The sequence below is a fragment of the Tamandua tetradactyla genome, chromosome 2, assembly GCF_023851605.1.
Source record: "Tamandua tetradactyla isolate mTamTet1 chromosome 2, mTamTet1.pri, whole genome shotgun sequence".
Lineage (NCBI taxonomy): Eukaryota > Metazoa > Chordata > Mammalia > Pilosa > Myrmecophagidae > Tamandua > Tamandua tetradactyla.
The window spans coordinates 212968977-212993201 of NC_135328.1; the positions used below are offsets into that span (position 1 = coordinate 212968977).

Genomic DNA, 24225 nt, shown 5'->3' on the forward strand with positions numbered 1-24225 from the left:
CCAAAGAGGGAGCCACTCCCACTAAGCCCCAGATCAGCAACTTATACTTAAATTAGTTCCTGTTTCTTGTCAGTACTTGGCTCTCCCAGAGCCCCAAATCTAAGGCCATCCCATCATGGTCTGCCAACCGGTTTAACTCATGTATCCAGGCCCCTCTGCCCTGGTATTAGCCAACTGGAGCCATTTATACTGCTAGCTTCCTGGCTAGTCATATAAGCCCGTCCAATAAAGCCTGCCCTTTCTACCACTCTTCAGAGTTCCCGTCCATCTAATGCTACCCGATTCATGAATCGCTCAATAAATCCTAATTTTCATGTTGTTAAAAATGTTTTCTTTTAACATAGTATCTGCAAAAAAAAAAAAAGGCAGTCAACCCAACTTTCTTAACCTACTCTTCAAGGTAAATTCCTATATAGTATCATAAAAGTCTTCTTATAGTAAAGCCACTTTCACAATCCAGCAGCCCACAGTACAAGTACATCAATGATCTGACCACAACAACTGTTCTACAGGAAACAAGCAGAAAAGAAAGAGGGTTTCTCAATCCTGATTCAATCATTAAAAAGACAATCTTTTTAAGAAAAGTTTGCTGTGTTGAAAGTTAGAGGCGGCCTTTTGCTTGTTGTCAAATAGCAATTAACTTTCAACTAACTACCTTCACCTTTTTGTTTCACAAATAAAATCAGTTCTTGCCAGAAAGGAAACTGCAGACTAAAAAAATGTTCATGCAAATAAGATGCCAGTAAACAATACACCAAATAGGCCGCAAGAGACACGAGGATCACACCTCTTGTCTTTCTACTGCTAGATTCAGACAACACAGAAACTTGTTCCACTCTAGAAGGCTGTGTGTCAGTTTGGACTTTATCCTGCAGTCTGTGGGTAGTCACTGGCGGTTTTTTAGGGAGAAGAGTAGTAAGATCAAATTTTATGTTTTAAAAAGCTAGTTTCTTCTGGTGGGAGTGGGAAAGAGGCAATGGAGTCCAAGGGGTCAGGGGCCTGTTGCAGTGACCCAGGTAAGAGATAATGAGAACCTGGACTGAGGCAGTGGTAATGGAACAGAAGGAAGAAGAGATGGTTGAGAGCTGGATTCCATGGACCTGGTGACAAGTAAGGAAAGGGCAGGGCATGTAGGCAATGAAAGAAAAGTCATGAATTTGATTTCTCACAATCTGTAAATTATAAAATAAACTACAGAGACGTAGAGAGGACTTAAGAGGCTGATTATAATGGAATTTCACCTCTATTTCCTTACCTTGGCAGCAGAGTTTGATACTCCATGTGTAACATTTCTGATAAGGCCCCCAACATTTCCATATTTTATCAGCCCAGTAACTCCTTCAGAAACATCATTCAAAAGTCCCATGGGATTGCCAAGAAAATCCACAGATCCTAGAATACGAGCTGCCTGGCTGAGGAGTTCCTGTCAAACGAGGCAAGAGAGAAAAAATCAGCATCTGCTTAGAACTGCACATACCATTTCTTAAACAAAAAGGTTAGAAATAGATCTTGTCCTCCTTTCCCATCACTATCGACAATTACTCCTTTTTTTTTGCATGGGCAGACTCCAGGAATAGAACCTGGGTCTCCGGCATGGCACGTGAGAATTCTGCCACTGAGCCACTGTCACACCGCCCCTTTTTTTTTTTTTTTTTAACATTTTTTATTATAAAATATAACACACACAATAAGCAATAAATTTCAAATTACATTGTAATAAGTAGTTATAGAACAGATTTCAGAGTTTGGTATGGATTACAGTACCACAATTTTAAGTGTTTTCCTTTTAGCTGCTCCAAGACACTGGAGACTGCTAAAAATATCAATATAATGATTCAGCAGTCAATCTCATTTATTATATCCTATGTTTCTGTTATAATTCCTCCTTCACCTCTGATCATTCTCCCAATCTTCAGGGATATTTGGGCTCTGCCCTTCCTAACTCTTTCATGTTGAAAAGGGGTGTTGATACATGGGATAGGGGAACAGAACTAGCTGATGTTCTTGGAGAGTCTGGTGCCTCTGGATTTCAGGATTTATCTGGCCTAGGAGCCCATCTGGAGTTCGCACATTTCTGGGAAGTAACCTTCATGCATCAAACTTCTGTAGAATCTCTAATAAAGCCATAGATGTTCTTTAGGGTTGACAGGAATGGTTTTGGTTGGGGTTTGGCAAACCTTGGTAATTAACAATATTTAGCTGAAGCTAACGTAAGAGAAGCCTCCAGAATAACCTCATGACTCTATCTGAACTCTCTAAGCCACTGATAACTTATTTTGTTACACTTCTTTTCCTCGTTTTGGTTAGGAAGGTGTCCATGGTGCTAAGGCCAGACTCATCCCTGGGAGTTAAATACCACGTAGTGGGGAGGGGAATGATTTTACTTGCAGAGTTGGGCTTAGAGAGAGAGAAGCCACAACCAAGCAACAAAAGAGGTTTTCTGAAAGTAACTCGAAGGCATTGCTTATAGGTAGACTTAGCTTCTCCACTACAGAAATAGGTTTCACAAGAGCAAGCCTCAAGTTCAAGGGCTTGGCCTACTGATTCGGGAGCTGCTAATGTTTGAGACAGTATCAGGGGTTTCCCTGATGGTAAAGCTTAATAGTTTCGTATGTTTTCTCCTGTCCCTCAAGGGACTTTGCCAAAACTTTTTAATTATCTGCTCGACGTAATCTGGGATGTATACCGGTATTACATTAAGCTATACAGAATTATAAGCCCTCATTCCCATTCTGGGCCCCAAGTGTTTGGGTTGTTTAAATGAGCTATCCTGACAGATTGAGCTAGATTATGTACTAGAGAAAATTCAGGTTTTGGACAGCATAAACCTCTCTTCCTTTGGTCTCATACCGTAGGTGAAGTTCTAAAATATTAACAATGTCATCCTTATTCCTGTATTCTGATTTATCTTAGCCCTGACCCAACTGCATCATTCTTATCTCTGATTGAAACCTGATCCCTTTTTCAGTTTCTTTAACAACTGTATGTAGCAATGCTGATTTTCAGAGTTGCAAGACCAACTCTGAGGCTTAGGCATTACACAGATATTCAAAGTTCCAGGGAGATACCAGGTTATATATACATTGCACAGCATCTCAAAATCTAGAAATACCATTTACAGCTCTAGACTAAACACGACTGCTATAAGAACAGTAACTTTTTAATCCTCACCAACTACAAAATAATCTCCCCTACTTTAAAGGGCTACATCCAAACTTCTCCCAATACACATATCTCAGAAATTGCTTTCAATACTCTTATCAATATTCTTCAAAACCATTTAGAAGAACAAAAATAGCTATAAAAAGGAAGACCTCTTAAAAATATCTATCATTCCTACAAATAGAGAATGAATCAGGAGCAGGGAAAACTCTGAAAGCAAAGTAAAGAGGTAGATCTGTAATTCTCCTCATAAACTGGGGGAAGGGGCAGATTTAGGGGGGCATAAGGAGGGCATGTCCCTACAGTTAGGTAGAAATATCCCCAATTAGGAAAGTCAAGGGAGGGAGGGAAGGAGGGAAAAGGAAGCAAGAACAGGATATATTTTTAACTTTTAGTAAACTTGATATAATCTTATCTGTTCAGAAGAGAGTATGCCGTGGTTTTTTATTTTGTTCTTTGCTGGGTCGGTAATAAACACAAAATGGAAAATGAACTTTTTTTTTTTTTAATTTCAAGTTCAACTGAAGGACAGAGTCTCACAGGCTCTAAGAACACTGGTATGGTTTTTGAAAGTAGGCCCATGCCCGGTAAATAAAAAGAGTTTACAGTCTTTTGTGTTATCATTAAAACATCAATTAAACCATTAACAGTTGTGACTAATCCAATGAAAGCCCCTGGGACTAGTTCTGAAGGGCAAGACTAATAGCTCATAAGTCCAATGTACTGTTCGGGGATTTTCATGACGTATATGGGCTTCACGGGATATGACCGGATCCATAACAAACAAAGCTGAAATGCTGAACTGGGTTCTCAACAGTAATGTCTTAGTAATCAAAGCTCCCAAACAACTAAAACAAATACATTCCGCTTATGCTCCAGATGCTAAAGTTTTCTCCAAGACTCACCTCCTGGAAATGTTTGAGGATATCATTAATGATGAACTCTTTAGTCTCATAGGGATGTACCCGAGTGAATGGATCCAGATTAATCACAGCATCTTCAAACCTAATCAACGGAAATCCCAAGGTACTTTTCAGGGCCTGGTTAGAGAGGAAAGGAAATGACATACTTCAGCCATATGAAGGTCTTTCAGGGACTGTAATTCTGGAGTCTAGGAAAGCTACAGTTCATGTTAACTTGCAAAGTCATATACATATCAGTCAGAAATAAACACTATTAGCTTCACAGCATAATTCCTTCTGGTCTGTTTTGCATCTGTGTGTTAATCGTGTTTTACTTTTTCACTGAAGGACACCACGCATACAGAAAAGTCTACTAATCAAATGCACTGTTCAATGATTTTTCCCAAGTAAACACAATCATGTAACCACTGCTCAGATCAGAAAATAGATTATCTCCATCTTAAAGGGTCCTCCTCCACCCTTCTGCCAAATCTCAGTCCCTACTGCTCCTACTTCCCTAAAGATAACCACTATTCTGATTCTATCATTACAGAATCCTTCTTCTGCTTTGAATCTTATATAAATGAAATCATCAGCACATACTTCATTGTGTAAGGCTTCTAATACTCAAATTAAGTATATGAGATTCACATTAGTTTGTTGTATATAGACATTAGTTCGTTGTATATAGTTGCAGTTTATTCATTTTGAACACCATATAGTATTTCACTAGATGAATAAAATACACTTTATTTGACTATTCTTCTGTTGAACATTTGAGTTGTTTCAAATTTTAGGTTATTATGAACAATTCTGCTATGAGCATTCTGATCATATCTTTTGGTGCACACTGGTAGGCATTTTTCTTGCATATATATTGAAGAACGGAATTGCTGTATCATCATAAAGAATGTACACGTTCAATCTTGATACACTGCCAATCAGTTTCAAAGTTGTTAAACCAGTTTACATTCCCTCCAGGAGTTGATGAAATTTCCTTTTATTTCACATCCTTATCAATGCTTGGTATAGACAACATTTTTTTTTTTAAAGTAGACATTCTCAAGGGTATGTAGTGGCATAACAATGTGGTTTGAATTTACATTTACCTGATGATGAATGAGATTAAGCATCTTTTAATACGCACACTGGCCACATGGACATCCTTTTTTATGAGGTACCATTTCTAGTGGCTTACTTTTTTCTTATTGCTTTGAAGGAGATTTTCTTATATATATATATATATATATATATATATATATATTTTTTTTTTTTTTACATAGGCAGCCACTGGGAACCGAACCTGGGTCCTCTGGCATAGCAGGCAAGCATTCTTGTCTGATGAGCCACCGTGGCCTGCCCTCTTACATATTCTGAATACAAGTCCTTTCGTAAATAGACATTGGAAATATCTTCTCCCACTCTGTGACTTGTTTTATTACTCTTCAAATGGTGTCTTTTGAAACCAGAAGTGCTTAATTTCAATGAAATCCAACCTATCAATTTTTTCCTTTATAGTAAAATTTTCTGTGTCCTGTATAAGAAATTATTATCTATACCAAGGTACTAAAGATACTCCTATATATTTATTTAGAAATTTTTTTAATTTTTTATTTATTATTTTATTTATGTATGTATTTTATTTGTTTATGTATGTATTTTATTTATGTATGTGTGTATTTTTTATTTATTTATGTATTTTTATTTATTTATGTATTTACTTTGAGAGCGAGACAAGAATTTTAATAAGGATTTACAAACTGGAGCAGATTCTTCCGACGGTATTCGAGAAATGGAAGTTAATGCTCCACAAAGGGGGTGGGGGGAGTGCAAGGGCTTATAAGGGTTTAGGACAAGGGTGCAAGAACAGAGTTTCAGTGCGGTCTCGTGACACAGGGGTTTGTTATCCACAGTGATCAAGGGAGAGGAGTTTCAACACTTTGCTTCCAATACTATCTGTACATTTTCCCCCGAAGATGTTTGATGACCTTTAATGTCCATCCCAGTCATGTAGGTGGCTAAGTGAAATGACCTGCTCTCAATATGGAGGGGAATCCCAAGCCATGGATGCCCACAATCCACCCCGATACAGCAAACTATGTTGACCATAGCTCAGATGCTGCAGACAAATTGCACAACAGTATAAACACGAGGAGCTCCCCCTAGAGAGATAACAACCCTACAAAGAGATGCCACCATGGCCAAGAAAGGGAAAGAAATAATTTCCCAGTTGGAAGGAATATGGGGAAAACAGTTACATAAGGTAGCAGGGTCATGCAGCTGTCCCCACACATAATGTTCTGTAAATGAGAAGATTTTTAGGCAACATTTGGAATTGCTGCATACAAAGGTAGTGTTACTTTATCCTTTGCTTCCCAAACTTCTTTTAAATTGCATGCAGTGGCATTGGCTGCTTGTTCTTCCTCGGAAACCATTCATAGGATTCCTAACAGGAAAACGCTATGGTGGCAGCTATTTGGCAGTCTCCTTTCTTCTTCCTCAAACTTAGTTATCCTGCTATCTGTTGTAAAACAGTTAGCAACTCTGTCCGAGTTTTCAGCGCATCGCCATACGCTTGCAGTGGTCCCCATTTGTCTGGGAGGGGACCCCCTACCCACATGGATGACAGAGGCCAATCTGTGATTTCTTCTACAGATGCTGCTTTAATCTTTGTTATTTCTCTTCTTCTATTTGCTTTGGGGTTAGTGTGCTGTTCCTTTTCAAGTTCCTCCAGGTGAGCAGTTAATTCCTCGATTTTCGCTCTTTCTTGTTTTTTAGTACAGGCATTTAGGGCAATAAATTTCCCTCTCAACACAGCCTGTGCTACATCCAATACATTCTGGTATGCTGTATTCTCGTTTTCATTCATCTCCAGATAGCTACAGATTTCTCTAGCAATTTCTTCTTTGATCCACTGGTTGTTTAAGAGTGTATTACTTGAGACCGGAAGATGGCGGCTTAGTAAGATGCGCGGGTCTTAGTTCCTCCTCCAGAACAGCTACTAAAGAAACAGAAACAGTACAGAACAGCTCCCGGAGCCACGACACAGACCAGAAAGACAGCATACCCCATTCTGGAACGGCTGAACCGGCTAAGAGAATCCGCTGCGGTGAGATCCACAAGAGGCACGCTCTTCCCTGGGCCGTGGCGGCTAGCGGCCGGAGCCCCTCCTTCCCTCCTTCTCGGGCTGGCTGGGAGATTTGGATCGGTGGTCCCTCAAGCCGCAGCGGTCGGCGCCCCCCCCATGCGCGGCTTCCCGGGACGGCTGGGAGATTTGGATCGGCACTCCCCCAAGCCACTTCGGCAGGTGACCCTCCCCCACAGTGAGAGTCTTTCAAACTTAAAGGAGCCACAGCATCTTTTACTGGTGGGACCCGCAGACAGACGAGCACCACATACTGGGCAGGATAAGAAAAACAAAGCCAAGAGACTTCACAGGAAAATCTTTCAACCTGCTGGGTCCCACACCCAGGAAATCTGATTAAATGCCCAGACGCCAGCAAAAAATAACAAATCACACCAGGAATATTGAAGATATGGCCCAGTGAAAGGAACAAACCAATAGCTCAAATGAGATACAGGAGCTGAGACAACTAATTCTGAATATACGAACAGAAATGGAAAACCTCTTCAAAAACCAAATCAATAAATTAAGGGAGGACATGAAGAAGACATGGGCTGAACAAAAAAAAGAAATGGAAAGTTTGAAAAAACAAATCACAGAACTTATGGGATTGAAGGACAAAGTAGAAAAGATGGAAAAAACAATGGATACCTACAATGGTAGATTTAAAGAGACAGAGGCTAGAATTAGTGAACTGGAGGATGGAACATCTGAAATCCAAAAAGAAACAAACTATAGGGAAAAGAATGGAAAAATTTGAGCTGGGGATCAGGGAATTGAATGATAATATGAAGCACACAAATGTACGTGTTGTGGGTGTCCCAGAAGGAGAAGAGAAGGGAAAAGGAGGAGAAAAACTAATGGAAGAAATTATCACTGAAAATTTCCCAACTCTTATGAAAGACCTAAAATTACAGATCCAAGAAGTGCAGCGCACCCCAAAGAGAATAGATCCAAATAGGCGTTCTCCAAGACACTTACTAGTTAGAATGTCAGAGGTCAAAGAGAAAGAGAGGATCTTGAAAGCAGCAAGAGAAAAACAGTCCATCACATACAAGGGAAACCCAATAAGACTATGTGTAGATTTCTCAGCAGAAACCATGGAAGCTAGAAGACAGTGGGATGATATATTTCAATCACTAAAACAGAAAAACTGCTAACCAAGACTTCTATATCCAGCAAAATTGTCCTTCAAAAATGAGGGAGAAATTAAAACATTTTCACACAAAAAGTCATTGAGAGAATTTGTGACCAAGAGACCAGCTCTGCAAGAAATACTAAAGGGAGAACTAGAGTCAGATATGAAAAGACAGAAGAGAGACATATGGAGAAGAATGTAGAAAGAAGGAAAACCAGATATGATATATATAATACAAAAGGTAAAATGGTAGAGGAAATATTACCCAAACAGTAATAAGACTAAATGTTAATGGACTGAATTCCCCAATCAAAAGATATAGATTGGCAGAATGGATTAAAAACCAGGATCCTTCTATATGCTGTCTACAGGAAACACATCTTAGACCCAAAGATAAACATAGGTTGAAAGTGAAAGGTTGGGAAAATATATTTCATGCACATAACAACCAGAAAAGAGCAGGAGGAGCTATACTAACATCCAACAAATTAGACTTCAAATGTAAAACAGTTAAAAGAGACAAAGAAGGATACTATCTACTAATAAAAGAAACAATTGAACAAGAAGACATAACAATCATAAATATTTATGCATCAAACCAGAATGCCCCAAAACACATGAGGAATACACTGCAATCACTGAAAAGGGAAATAGACACATCTACCATAATAGCTGGAGACTTCAATTCCCCACCCTCATCAATGGACAGAACATCTAGACAGAGGATCAATAAAGAAATAGAGAATTTGAATATTACAATAAATGAGCTAGACTTAACAGACATTTATAGGACATTACACCCCACAACAGCAGGATACACCTTTTTCTCAAGTGGTCATGGATCATTCTCAAAGATAGACCATATGCTGGGTCACAAAACAAGGCTCAACAAATTTAAAAAGATTGAAATCATACACAACACTTTCTCGGATCATAAAGGAATGAAGTTGGAAATCACTAACAGGCCGAGTGCCAGAAAATTCACAAATACGTGGAGGCTCAACAACACACTCTTAAACAACAAGTGGGTCAAGGAAGAAATTGCAAGAGAAATTAGTAAATATCTCGAGGAAAATGAAAACGAAAACACAACATATCAAAAGCTATGGGAAACAGCAAAGGCAGTGCTAAGAGGGAAATTTATTGCCCTAAATGCCTATATCAGAAAAGAAGAAAAGGCAAAAATTCAGGAGTTAACTGTCCACTTGGAAGAACTGGAGAAAGAACAGCAAACTAATCCCAAAGCAAGCAAAAGGAAAGAAATAACAAAGATTAGAGCAGAAATAAATGAAATTGAGAACATGAAAACAATAGAGAAAATCAATAAGACCAGAAGTTGGTTCTATGAGAAAATCAATAAGATTGATGGGCCCTTAGCAAGATTGACAAAAAGAAGAGAGAGGACGCAAATAAAGAACATCAGAAATGGAAGAGGAGACATAACCACTGACCTCACAGAAATAAAGGAGGTAATAACAGGATACTATGAACAACTTTATGCTAATAAATACAACAATTTAGATGAAATGGATGGGTTCCTGGAAAGGCATGAACAACCAACTTTGACTCAAGAAGAAATAGATGACCTCAACAAACCAATCACAAGTAAAGAAATTGAATCAGTCATTCAAAAGCTTCCCAAAAGGAAAAGTCCAGGACCAGACGGCTTCACATGTGAATTCTACCAAACATTCCAGAAAGAATTAGAACCAACTCTGCTCAAACTCTTCAAAAAAATCGAAGTGGAGGGAAAGCTACCTAATTCATTCTATGAAGCCAACATCATCCTCATACCAAAGCCAGACAAAGATATTACAAAAAAAGAAAACTACAGAACAATCTCTCTAATGAATACAGATGCAAAAATCCTCAACAAAATTCTAGCAAATCGAATCCAGCAACACATTAAAAGAATTATACATCATGACCAAGTAGGATTCATCCCAGGTATGCAAGGATGGTTCAACATAAGAAAATCAATTAATGTAATACACCATATCAACAAATCAAAGCAGAAAAATCACATGATCATCTCAATTGATGCAGAGAAGGCATTTGACAAGATTCAACATCCTTTCCTGTTGAAAACACTTCAAAGGATAGGAATACAAGAGAACTTCCTTAAAATGATAAAGGGAATATATGAAAAAACCACAGCTAATATCATCCTCAATGGGAAAAACTGAAAGCTTTCCCCCTAAGATCAGGAACAAGACAAGGTTGTCCACTATCACCACTGTTATTCAACATCATGTTGGAAGTTCTAGCCAGAAAAATTAGACAAGAAAAAGAAATACAAGACATCAAAATTGGAAAGGAAGAAGAAAAACTATCACTGTTTGCAGACGATATGATACTATACGTCGAAAACCCGGAAAAATCCACAACAAAACTACTAGAGCTAATAAACGAATACAGGGAAGTGGCAGGTTACAAGATCAACATTCAAAAATCTGTAGCATTTCTATACACTAGCAATGAGCAAGCTGAGGGGGAAATCAAGCAACGAATTCCATTTACAATTGCAACTAAAAGAATAAAATACTTAGGAATAAATTTAACTAAAGAGACAAAAGACCTATACAAAGAAAACTAAAAAAAACTGTTAAAAGAAATCACAGAAGACCTAAACAGATGGAAGGGCATACCATGTTCATGGATTGAAAGACTAAATATAGTTAAGATGTCAGTTCTACCTAAATTGATTTACAGATTCAATGCAATACCAATCAAAATCTCAACAACTTATTTTTCAGAAATAGAAAAACCAATAAGCAAATTTATCTGGAAGGGCAGGGTGCCCCGAATTGCTAAAAGTATCTTGAGGAAAAAAAACGAAGTTGGAGGTCTCACGCTGCCTGACTTTAAGGCATATTATGAAGCCACAGTGGTCAAAACAGCATGGTATTGGCATAAAGACAGATACATCGACCAATGGAATCGAACAGAGTGCTCAGATATAGACCCTCTCATCTATGGACATTTGATCTTTGATAAGGCAGTCAAGCCAGCTCACCTGGGACAGAACAGTCTCTTCAATAAATGGTGCCTAGAGAACTGGATATCCATATGCAAAAGAATGAAAGAGGACCCATATCTCACAGCCTACACAAAAGTTAACTCAAAATGGATCAAAGATGTAAACATTAGGTCTAAGACCATAAAACAGTTAGAGGAAAATGTTGGGAGATATGAAACTTACAATTGGAGGTGGTTTTATGGACCTTAAACCTAAAGCAAGAGCACTGAAGAAAGAAATAAATAAATGGGAGCTCCTCAAAATTAAACACTTTTGTGCATCAAAGAACTTCATCAAGAAAGTAGAAAGACTGCCTACACAGTGGGAGACAATATTTGGAAACGACATATCGGATAAAGGTCTAGTATCCAGAATTTATAAAGAGATTGTTCAACTCAACAACAAAATGACAGCCAATCCAATTAAAAAATGGGAAAAAGACTTGAACAGACACCTCTCAGAAGAGGAAATACAAATGGCCAAAAGGCACATGAAGAGATGCTCAATGTCCCTGGCCATTAGAGAAATGCAAATCAAAACCACAATGAGATATCATCTCACACCCACCAGAATGGCCATTATCAACAAAACAGAAAATGACAAGTGCTGGAGAGGATGTGGAGAAAGAGGCACACTTATCCACTGTTGGTGGGAATGTCAAAATGGTGCAACCACTGTGGAAGGCAGTTTGGCGGTTCCTCAAAAAACTGAATATAGAATTGCCATACGACCCAATAATTACCATTGCTAGGTATCTACTCAAAGGACTTAAGGGCAAAGACACAAACGGACATTTGCACACCAATGTTTATAGCAGCATTATTTACAATTGCAAAGAGATGGAAACAGCCAAAATGTCCATCAACAGACGAGTGGCTAAACAAACTGTGGTATATACATACGATGGAATACTATGCAGCTTTAAGACAGAATAAACTTCTGAAGCATGTAATAACATGGATGGACCTAGAGAACATTATGCTGAGTGAGTTTTGCCAAAAACTAAAGGACAAATACTGTATGGTCCCACTGATATGAACCAACATTAGAGAATAAACTTGGAATGTGTCATTGGTAACAGAGACCATCAGGAGTTAGAAACAGGGTAAGACAATAGGTAATTCGAGCTGAAGGGTTACAGACTGTGCAACAGAACTAGATACAAAAACTCAAAAATGGACAGCACAATACTATCTAATTGTAATTATGTTAAAACACTGAATGAGGCTGCATCTGAGCTATAGTGTTTTTTTTGTGTTTTTTGTTTTTTTCTTCTTCCTTTTATATATTTTTATCTTTATTATTTTTATTTTTTTTCTATATTATCATTCTATATCTTTTTCTGTTGTTTTGCTAGTTCTTTTCATAAATCAATGCAAATGTACTAAGAAACGATGATCATGCATCTATGCTATGATATTAAGAATTACTGATTGCATATGTAGAATGGAATGATTTCTAAATGTTGTTAATTTTTTTTAATTATTAAAAAAAAAGAGTGTATTATTTAATCTCCATATATTTGTGAAAGTTCTCCTTCTTTGGTGGTTATTGATAGCTAGCTTTCTTCCATTGTGATCAGAGAAAGTGCTTTGAATAATTTTAATGTGTTTAAATGTATAAAGACTAGTTTTGTGCCCCAGCATATGATCTATTCTAGAGGATGCTCCATGAGCACTAGAGAAGAATGTATATCCTGGTGTTTTGGGGTGTAATGACCTATGTATGTCTATAAGGCCTAATTCATTTATCAGTTTTCTTGACGAGCCTCCGTTTGGTTATTCTATCTATAGAGGAGAGTGGTGTATTGAAGTCTTCTACTATTATTGTTGAAACATCTGTCACTCCCTTCATTTTTGCCAATGTCTCTCGCATGTATCGTGAGTGCCTTGACTGGGAGCATAAGCATTTATGATGGTTATTTCATCTTGTTGAATTGTCCCTTTTATTAATATATAGAGTCCTTCTTCGTCTCTTATGATATCTACTTTTAAAGTCTATTTTGTCCAATATTAGTACGGCTACTCCTACCTTCTTTTGGTTATAATTCATGTGGAAAATCTTTTTCCATCCTTTCACTTTCAATCTATTTACATTCTTGTGTCTCTTGTAAGCAGCAAACAGCTGAACTGTATTTCTTAATTCATTCTGGCAACCTGTATCTTTTAATTGCCCTCTAGTGCTCCCCAGCGGGAGATGGGCTGTTCACTCATAGAACCGCTCATCGGATGGTTTGTTCATTCAACAAATACTGTGTTTGCACTTACACAAGACACTTTGGTGTCTGGGATACAATAGGGAGGAAAACATCCAGGGGTCCCTACCCTCTTGGAGCCTGTGGATGCAGAGGGAGAGAGAAGCATTAAAGGCATGGGTCTGAGCTGCTGTCAGAGTTTAGTCCGTTAGCATTCAAAGTTATTTTTGAGAAGGCGTTTCTTGAATCCACCTTCTTATCTTTTGGATTTTATTTGTCAGATCTGTATTTTCTTTTCTTCCTTTCTCTTTTTATCCTTTAAGTTACCCTTACTGATACTCTTCAATTCTGTGCCCTCCTCCAGACCTCCAACTCCTGTCTTTTTTTCAACTGGCAGAACTCCCTTTAGTAGCTCTTGTAGGGCCAGTCTCTTATTGACAAATTCTTTTAGGATTTTTTTGTCTGTGAAAATTTTTATCTCTCCCTCAGTTTTGAAGGACAATTTGGCTGGGTACAGAATTCTTGGCTAGAAGTCTTTCTCTTTCAGGATCTTAAATATATCATACCACTGCCTTCTCACCTCCATAGTGCTAGTTGAGTAGTCTGAAATCAGTCTTATATGGTTATCCTTGTATGGAATAAACTGTTTTTCTCTTGCCACTTTCAGGATTTTCTGCTTCTCTTCAACATTTCACAGACTGATTAGTATGTGTCTTGGGGAGGCCTATTTGGATTTATTTTATTTGGAGTTTGTTGAACATATTTGATTTGCATATTTCTGTCCCTTCTAAGGGTTAGGAAGTTTCCCCCCATTATATTCTCAACTAATCTTCCTAGCCCTTTACTGTTTTCTTCTCCTTCTGGGACACTAATGATTCCTATATTTGTAAACTTTGTTTTGCCTAGGATTTTTATCAGGTATGCACTGAATCTACAGATTAATTTGAGGAGAAATGATAGCTTTACAATATATTGAATCATCCCATATAATAACCTGACATATCCCTTTGCTTATTAACATTTTTCATTTCTCTCAATAAAGTTTGTTTCCTATGTAGATGCATCATACATATTTTATTGGATTCATTATTAAGTTTTTGTGGTAGATTAAAAACGGCCACAAAGTATTCACAGATTCTCCTACAAAGAGGTGGAGTCTACTTCCTCACTACTTAGATCTGTCCTAATTGTGCTTTGCTTGGACCAAAAGAATGCAGTAGAGCAGTATATGACTTCTGAGTCTTGGACTCAAGAGGTCTTGCAGCTTCTGCTTTGCCCTTTTTGAAAAAGCTGGGACTACTTTCTTGATGAAAAACCATGAGGAAAGAAGGGTTCTGCTGACAGCCAGCACCAACTGCCTGCATGTGAGGTCATCTCACACCATTCAGTCTCAGGTGAGGTGCCAAATTACTGCCACCACATGAATAACCACACGTGAGCTCAAAAGAAGAAGCACGTAGCAAGAGCACAGCACAGAATGCTGGCCCACAGAACTGTGAATGGGTAAAGCAGTCGTTATTTTAAACCTTATGTTTTGGGGTGGCCTGTTACACAGTAATAAGTAATGATATAACATTTGATGTCTTCTTAACTTCACTGTAATGATCTTTCAAATTCTTTTTCTATACAATGGTTGCTGACATATAGAAATACAATTGCTTTTTTGTGCTTTATCTCCAGTTGCCTTGCTAAATTTAGTTATTCATCCTAATTATTTACCTGTACATTCTTTTAGGTTTTCTTGAAGTACAATCATGTTGTCTGCAAATAGTTTTGATTTTTCCTTTTTGTTCTAATGTTTTTTCTTTTTGAAAAAAAATCTTGTCTTGCACTGGCTAAGATCTATAGTATAATAGTGAATAGAAGTGGTGGGAGTAGGCATTCTGATCTCATTCCTAATCTCAAGGGAAAACTTTTAATACCTTACCATTAAATACAAGGTTTGCTGAAGCTTTTTCATAGACAACGTTTATCAGATTAAGGCAGGTCTCTTCTATTCCTAGTTTGCTAAGTTTTCATTGTGAATGAATGTTGAATTTTATCAAATAGTTTTTCTATACGTACCGGCTGATTAAATGATTTTTTTCTCTTTTCATCTGTTGATGTACGAATTACATGACTGATTTCCAAATATTAAAATAGCCTTGTATCCCTGGATTAAACTCAACTTGGTTATGATCTCTTTTTCTTCTTATACTGTGCTGTATCCTGATTTGCCAATTTTGTTTAGATTTTTTTTCACCTATGACCATGAAAAAAATTGGGTCTATAATCAACTGATTTTTTTTTTAAGATATCATTCCATTCTACATATAAATCAGTAATTCTTAATATCATCACATAGTTGCATATTCATCATTTCTTAGATCATTTGCATCAATTTAGAAAAAGAAATAAAAAGACAACAGAAAAAGAAATAAAACGATAATAGAGAAAAAAAGATTATACATACCATACCCCTTACACCTCGCTTTCATTTATCACTAGCATTTCAAACTAAATTTATTTTAACATTTGTTCCCCCCAACTATTTATTTTTATTCCATATGTTCTACTCTTCTGTTGATATAGTAGCTAAAAGGAGCATCAGACACAAGGTTTTCACATTCACAGAGTCTCACTGTGAAAGCTATATCATTGTTCAAACATCATCAAGAAACGTGGTTACTGGAACACAGCTCTACATTTTCAGGCAGTTCCTTTCAGCCTCTCCACTACATCTTGAACAACAAGGTGATATTTACTTAATGCATAAGAATAACCTCCAGGATAACCTCTCGACTCTGTTTGGACTCTCTCAGCCATTGACACTTAGTCTTATTTCACTCTTCCCCTTTGGTCGAGAAGGTTCTCTCAATCTCTTGATGTTAATTCTCAGCTCATTCTAGGGTTTTTCTCAGTCCCTTGATGCTGAGTCTCAGCTCATTCCAGGATTTCTGTTCCACGTTGTCAGGAAGGTCCACACCCCTGGGAGTCATGTCCCACTCAGAGAGGGGGAGGGTGGTGAGACTGCTCGTCATGTTGGCTGGAGAGAGAGGCCACATCTGAGCAACAAAAGAGGCTCTCTCGGGGGTGGCTCTTAGGCCTAAATTTTAAGTAGACTTGACCTATTCTTTGTGGGGTTAAGTTTCATATGAACAAACCCCAAGACTGGGGGCTCAGCCTACAGCTTTGGTTGTCCACACTGCTTGTCAGACTATAAAGAATTCAGCTTGGGGAAGTTGAATTTCTCCCCACTCTCACCACTCCCCGAAGGGGGCTTGCAAATACTTTTCTAGTCACTGATCAAATCACCCTGGGATTCATCGGGGCATCACTCTGGACAAACCAACAAAACCTCATGTCCTACCTGAGGTTCCAAGTACTTATGACATTCAATCAAACTATATACATTATATTAGGAAATGCTCTAGTCAAAATATAAATTTTGTAACAAATAAACATTTTTTGCTTTAGTCTCACACATAAGGTGACATTTTAAAGTATTAATTATCATCTATTTTCAGCACCCTGCAATGATGACATTCCTTTGTTCTTCATGAAAAACATTTTTAAAATTTGTACATTGCACATTTCACTATTTTTATACACTCTAGCCATTCCTAGATTATACCATCTCGATCTTTAACATCTATCTTTCTTTCTGATTTCATTTATGTCCCCAGCCCTCCTCCCTCTGTCATTCTCACATGCAGCTTCATTCAGTGTTTTAACATAATTACATTACAGTTAGATAGTATTGTGCTGTCCATTTCTGAGTTTTTGTATCCAGTCCTGTTGCACAGTTTGTACCCCTTCAGGTCCAATTACCCAATATCTTACCCTATTTCTATCTCCTGATGGTATCTGTTACCAACAAAATATTCCACGTTTATTGACTAATGTCAGTTCCTATCAGTGAGACCATACAGTATTTGTCCTTTAGTTTTTGGCTAGTCTCACTCAGCATAATCTTCTCAAGGTCCATCCATGTTGTTACATACTTCATAAGTTCATTCTGTCTTAAAGCTGCATAATATTCCATCGTATGTATATACCACAGTTTGTTTAGCCAATCATCTGTTGATGGACATTTTGGTTGTTTCCATCTCTTTGCAACTGTAAATAATGCTGCTATAAATATTGGTGTGCAAGTGTCCGTTTGTGTCTTTGCCCTTAAGTCCTCTGAGTAGATACCTAGCAATGGTATTGCTGGGTCATATGGCAATTCTATATTCAGCTTTTATTTATTTATTTTTTAAATTCCAAAAGGGGAATTTAATAAGTTACAAGTTTACAGTTCTAAACCGATGAAAATTTCCAAATACAGACCCCCACAAGAGGTTGCCTTCACTCAAGAAAGGCTGATGCGTCAGGAACACCTCTGTCCGCTGGGTAGTCACATGGCTGGCAGCTGCTGGTCCCTTCCTCCTGGGCTCTGCTGCTTTCAGCCTCTGTTCCTGTGGGGGTTCCTCACTTTGTTTCTCGAGGGCTGGCCTTTATATTCAGCTTTTTGAGGAACGGCCAAACTGCCTTCCACAGTGGTTGCACCATTTGACATTCCCACCAACAGTGGATAAGTGTGCCTCTTTCTCTACATCCTCTCCAGCACTTGCCATTTTCTGTTTTGTTGGTAATGGCCATTCTGGTGGGTGTGAGATGATATCTCACTGTGGTTTTGATTTGCATTTCTCTAATGGCCAGGGACGTTGAGAATCTCTTCATGTGCCTTTTGGCCATTTGTATTTCCTCTTCTGAGAAGTGTCTGTTCAAGTCTTTTCCCATTTTGTAATTGGATTGGCTGTCATTTTGTTGTTGAGTTGAACAATCTCTTTATAAATTCTGGATACTAGACCTTTATCTGATATGTCGTTTCCAAATATTGTCTCCCACTGTGTAGGCTGTCTTTTTACTTTCTTGATGAAGTTCTTTGATGCGCAAAAGTGTTTAATTTTGAGGAGCTCCCATTTATTTATTTTTCTTCAGTGCTCTTGCTTTAGGTGTAAGGTCCATGAAACCGCCTCCAATTATAAGATTCATAAGATATTTCCCTATGCTTTCCTCTAACTGTTTTCATGGTCTTAGACCTAATGTTTAGATCTTTGATCCATTTTGAGTTAACTTTTGTATAGGGTGTGAGATACGGGTCCTCTTTCATTCTTTTGCATATGGATATCCAGTTCTCTAGGTACCATTTATTGAAGAGACTGTTCTGTCCCAAATGAGTTGGCTTGACTGCCTAATCAAAGATCAAATGTCCATAGATGAGAGGGTCTATATTTGAGCACTCTATTCGATTCCATTGGTCAATATATCTATCTTGATGCCAGTAACATGCTGTTTTGACCACTGTGGCTTCATAATATGCCTTAAAGTCCGGCAGCATGAGACCTCCAGCTTTGTTTTTTTTCCTGAAGATACTTTTAGCAATTTGGAGCACCCTGCCCTTCCAGATAAATTTGCTTATTGGTTTTTCTATTTCTGAAAAATAAGTTGTTGGGATTTTGATTGGTATTGCATTGAATCTGTAAATCAATTTAGGTAGAACTAACATCTTAACTATATTTAGTCTTCCAATCCATGAACACAGTATGCCCTTCCATCTATTTAGGTCTTCTGTGATTTCTTTTAACAGTTTTTTGTAGTTTTCCTTGTATAGGTCTTTTGTCTCTTTAGTTAAATTTATTCCTAAGTATTTTATTCTTTTAGTTGCAATTGTAAATGGAATTCGTTGCTTGATTTCCCCCTCAGCTTGCTCATTGCTAGTGTATAGAAATGCTACAGATTTTTGAATGTTGATCTTGTAACCTGCCACTTCCCTGTATTCGTTTATTAGCTCTAGTAGTTTTGTTGTGGATTTTTCCGGGTTTTCGACGTATAGTATCATATCATCTGCAAACAGTGATAGTTTTTCTTCTTCCTTTCCAATTTTGATGTCTTGTATTTCTTTTTCTTGTCTAATTTTTCTGGCTAGAACTTCCAACATGATGTTGAATAACAGTGGTGATAGTGGACAACCTTGTCTTGTTCCTGATCTTAGGGGGAAAGCTTTCAGTTTTTCCCATTGAGGATGATATTAGCTGTGGTTTTTTCATATATTCCCTTTATCATTTTAAGGAAGTTCTCTTGTATTCCTATCCTTTGAAGTGTTTTCAACAGGAAAGGATGTTGAATCTTGTCAAATGCCTTCTCTGCATCAATTGAGATGATCATGTGATTTTTCTGCTTTGATTTGTTGATATGGTGTATTACATTAATTGATTTTCTTATGTTGAACCATCCTTGCATATCTGGGATGAATCCTACTTGGTCATGATGTATAATTCTTTTAATGTGTTGCTGGATTCGATTTGCTAGAATTTTGTTGAGGATTTTTGCATCTGTATTCATTAGAGAGATTGGTCTGTAGTTTTCTTCTTTTTGTAATATCTTTGTCTGGCTTTGGTATGAGGATTATGTTGGCTTCATAGAATGAGTTAGGTAGCTTTCCCTTCTCTTCAGTTTTTTTGAAGGGTTTGAGCAGGATAGTTACTAATTCTTTCTGGAATGTTTGGTAGAATTCACCTGTGATGCCATCTGGTCCTGGACTTTTCTTTTTGGGGAGCTTCTTAATGGCTGATTTCATTTCTTTACTTGTGATTGGTTTGTTGAGGTCATCTGTTTCTTCTCGAGTCAAAGTTGGTTGTTCATGCCTTTCTAGAAAATTGTTCATTTCATCTACATTGTCGTGTTTATAAGCATAAAGTTGTTCATAGTATCCCGTCATTACTTCCTTTATTTCTGTGGGGTCAGAGGTTATGTCTCCTATTCCATTTCTGATCTTATTTATTTGCAGCCTCTTCCTTCTACTTTTTGTCAATCTTACTAAGGGCCCATCAATCTTATTTATTTTCTCATAGAGCCAGCTTTTGATTTTGTTGATTTTCTCAATTGTTTTCATATTCTCAATTTCATTTATTTCTCCTCTAATCTTCATTATTTCTTTCCTTTTGCTTGTTTTGGGGTTACTTTGCTGTTCTTTCTCTACTTCTTCCAAGTGGAAAGTTAATTACTCGATTTTTGCCCTTTCTTGTTTTTTGATATAGGCATTTAGGGCTATAAATTTCCCTCTTAGCACAGCCTTTGCTGCATCCCATAAGTTTTGATATGTTGTGTTTTCATTTTCATTCGCCTCGAGATATTTACTGATTTCTCTTGTAATTTCTTCCTTGACCCACTGGTTGTTTAAGAGTGTGTTGTTGAGCTTCCACGTATTTGTGAGTTTTCTGGCACTCTGCCTATTATTAATTTCCAGCTTCATTCCTTATGATCTGAGAAAGTGTTGTGTGTGATTTCAATCTTTTTAAATTTATGGAGACTTGCTTTGTGACCCAGCATATGGTCTAACTTTGAGAATGATCCATGAGTACTTGAGAAAAAGGTGTATCCTGTTGTTGTGGGGTGTAATGTTCTATAAATGTCTGTTAAGTCTAGCTCATTTATTGTAATATTCAGCTTCTCTGTTTCTTTATTGATCCTCTGTCTAGATGTTCTGTCCATTGATGAGGGTGGGGAATTGAAGTCTCCAACTATTATGGTAGATGTGTCTATTTCCCTTTTCAGTATTTGCAGTGTTTGCCTCACATATTTTGGGGCATTCTTGTTTGGTGCATAAATATTTATGATTGCTATGTCTTCTTGTTGAATTGTTCCTTTTATTAGTACATAGTATCCTTCTTTGTCTCTTTTAACTGTTTTACATTTGAAGTCTAATTTGTTGGATATTAGTATAGCTACTCCTGCTCTTTTCTGGTTATTTGCATGAAATATCTTTTCCCAACCTTTCACTTTTAACCTATGTTTATCTTTGGGTCTAAGATGTGTTTCCTGTAGACAGCATATAGAAGGATCCTGTTTTTTAATCCATTCTGCCAGTCTATGTCTTTTGATTGGGGAGTTCAATACATTAACATTTAGTGTTATTACTGTTTGGGTAGTACTTTCCTCTACCACTTTGCCTTTTGTATTTTATATGTCATATCTAATTTCCCTTCTTCCTACACTCTTCTCCACACCTCTGTCTTCTGTCTTTTCGTATCAGTCTCTAGTGCTCCCTTTAGTATTCCTTGCAGAGCTGGTCTCTTGGCCGCGAATGTTCTCAGTGACTTTTTGTCTGAAAATGTTTTAATTTGTCCCTCATTTTTTGAAGGACAATTTTGCTGGGTATAGAATTCTTGGTTGGCAGTTTTTCTCTTTTAGTAATTTAAATAAATCATCCCACTGTCTTCTCGCCTCCATGGTTTCTGCTGAGAAATCTACACATAGTCTTATTGGGTTTCCCTTGTATGTGACGGATTGCTTTTGTCTTGTTGCTTTCAAGATCCTCTCTTTCTCTTTGACCGCTGACATTCTGACTAGTAAGTGTCTTGGAGAACGTCTATTTGGATCTATTCTCTTTGGGGTGCGCTGCACTGCTTGGATCTGTAATTTAAGTCTTTCATAAGAGTTGGGAAATTTTCAGTGATAATTTCTTTCATTAGTTTTTCTCCTCCTTTTCCCTTCTCTTCTCCTTCCGGGATACCCACAACACGTATATTTGTGTGCTTCATATTATCATTCAATTCCCTGAGTCCCTGCTCATACTTTCCATTCTTTTCCCTATAATTTCTGTTTCGTTTTGGATTTCAGATGTTCCATCCTCCAGTTCACTAATCCTAACCTCTGTCTCTTGAAATCTACCACTGTAGGTTTCCATTGGTTTTTCATCTCTTCTACTGTATCTTTCATTCCCGTAAGTTCTGTGATTTGTTTTTTCAGACTTTTCATTTCTTCTTTTTGTTCATTCCTTGCCTTCTTCATGTCCTCCCTCAATTCATTGATTTGGTTTTTGAAGAGGTTTTCCATTTCTGTTCATATATTCTGAATTAATTTTTTCAGCTCCTGTATCTCATTTGAACTATTGGTTTGTTCCTTTGACTGGGCCATATCTTCAATTTTCCTGGTGTGATTTGTTATTTTTTGCTGGGTCTAGACATTTAATTACCTTAATTAGTTTATTCTGGAGATTGCTTTCACTTATCTTACCTAGGGTTTTCTTGCTAGATGAGTTTGTTGTCTATCTGTTCTTTGACCTTCAGTTCAGCTTTTTCTGGGCCTTTAGCTTAAGTTTTATTTAACAGAGGGTAATTTTTCAGTTCTTGTTTTCTTGTTTCTTGTCCTGCTTGTAAGGTGCCTTTTCCCTCCCCACCCTTAGGAGGGTCTACATAGGTATTACAGGCTTCAGCCGGGTTTTCCCGGACTAAACTGGCCTCCTATCAGGGGGAAGGAGTCACCTGCGTCAGTTTTCCCTGAGGGTGAGACCCAGCAGGTTGAAAGACTTTCCTGTGAAGTCTCTGGGCTTTGTTTTTCTTATCCTGCCCAGTATGTGGCCCTTGTCTGCCTGCGGGTCCCACCAGCAAAAGATGTTGTGGCTCCTTTAACTTTGGAAGGCTCTCCCTGCTTGGGGCGTGGTGGAGACAGAGGAGAGTTTGTAGGCTGTTTTTTTTTATTATTATTATTAATTAACGGGAAAAAAAGAAATTAACATAACATTTAGAAATCATACCATTCTACATATGCAATCAGTAATTCTTAACATCATCACATAGATGCATGATCATCGTTTCTTAGTACATTTGCATCGGTTTAGAGGAACTAGCAACACAACAGAAAAAGATATAGAATGTTAATATAGAGAAAAGAAATAAAAGCAATAATAATAGTAAAAACAAAACAAAACAAAAACCCTATAGCTCAGATGCAGCTTCATTCAGTGTTTTAACATGATTACTTTACACTTAGGTATTATTGTGCTGTCCATTTTTGAGTTTTTGTATCTAATCCTGTTGCACAGTCTGTATCCCTTCAGCTCCAATTACCCATTATCTTACCCTGTTTCTAACTCCTGCTGGACTCTGTTACCAATGACATATTCCAAGTTTATTCTCAAATGTCCGTTCACATCAGTGGGACCATACAGTATTTGTCCTTTAGTTTTTGGCTGGACTCACTCAGCATAATGTTCTCTAGGTCAATCCATGTTACTACATGCTTCATAAGTTTATCTTGTCTTAAAGCTGCATAATATTCCATCGTATGCATATACCACAGTTTGCTCAGCCATTCTTCTGTTGATGGACATTTTCGCTGTTTCCATCTCTTTGCAATTGTAAATAACGCTGCTATAAACATTGGTGTGCAAATGTCCGTTTGTGTCTTTGCCCTTAAGTCCTTTGAGTAGATACCTAGCAATGGTACTGCTGGGTCATATGGCAATTCTATATTCAGCCTTCTGAGGAACCGCCAAACTGCCTTCCACAGTGGTTGCACCATTTGACATTCCCACCAACAGTGGATAAGTGTGCCTCTTTCTCTGCATCCTCTCCAGCACTTGTCATTTTCTGTTTTGTTGATAATGGCCATTCTGGTGGGTGTAGGCTGATTTTAATGGCTTCAAATTGCCAAGCCCTGGGGTCTGAATTCCTTGAGAGAGGGGTTCCACCTAAGTTGGGCTTCACCCCTCCTCTGGGGAACAGGCGGGAGACAGCCTTGAAAGCAGTCTGTCTGGGTATGCCTGGGGCAGTTGCAGTCCGACTAGTCCCACCACTGGATCCAGAGGCAGCCAAGCCTCCATAGAAACAGCCACAAAAACTTCCGTTTCGTCCCCTTTCCTCTTTTTCGGGTAGCCCA

General features: G+C 37.8%; 1 protein-coding gene across 7 annotated transcripts in view; it reads right to left on the minus strand.

Annotated features, from left to right (window-relative positions):
- Window positions 1-24225, minus strand: part of VPS13D (vacuolar protein sorting 13 homolog D) — a 354551-nt gene that overhangs the window by 113054 nt on the left and 217272 nt on the right. For all 7 annotated transcript variants that reach the window (XM_077151248.1, XM_077151249.1, XM_077151246.1 and 4 more), the window contains 2 exons: window positions 4068-4202; window positions 1256-1423 (listed from right to left, as the gene is read on the minus strand). In XM_077151248.1, coding sequence (XP_077007363.1) covers window positions 1256-1423; window positions 4068-4202 — 303 coding nt within the window. The remainder of the gene's footprint in view (window positions 1-1255; window positions 1424-4067; window positions 4203-24225) is intronic.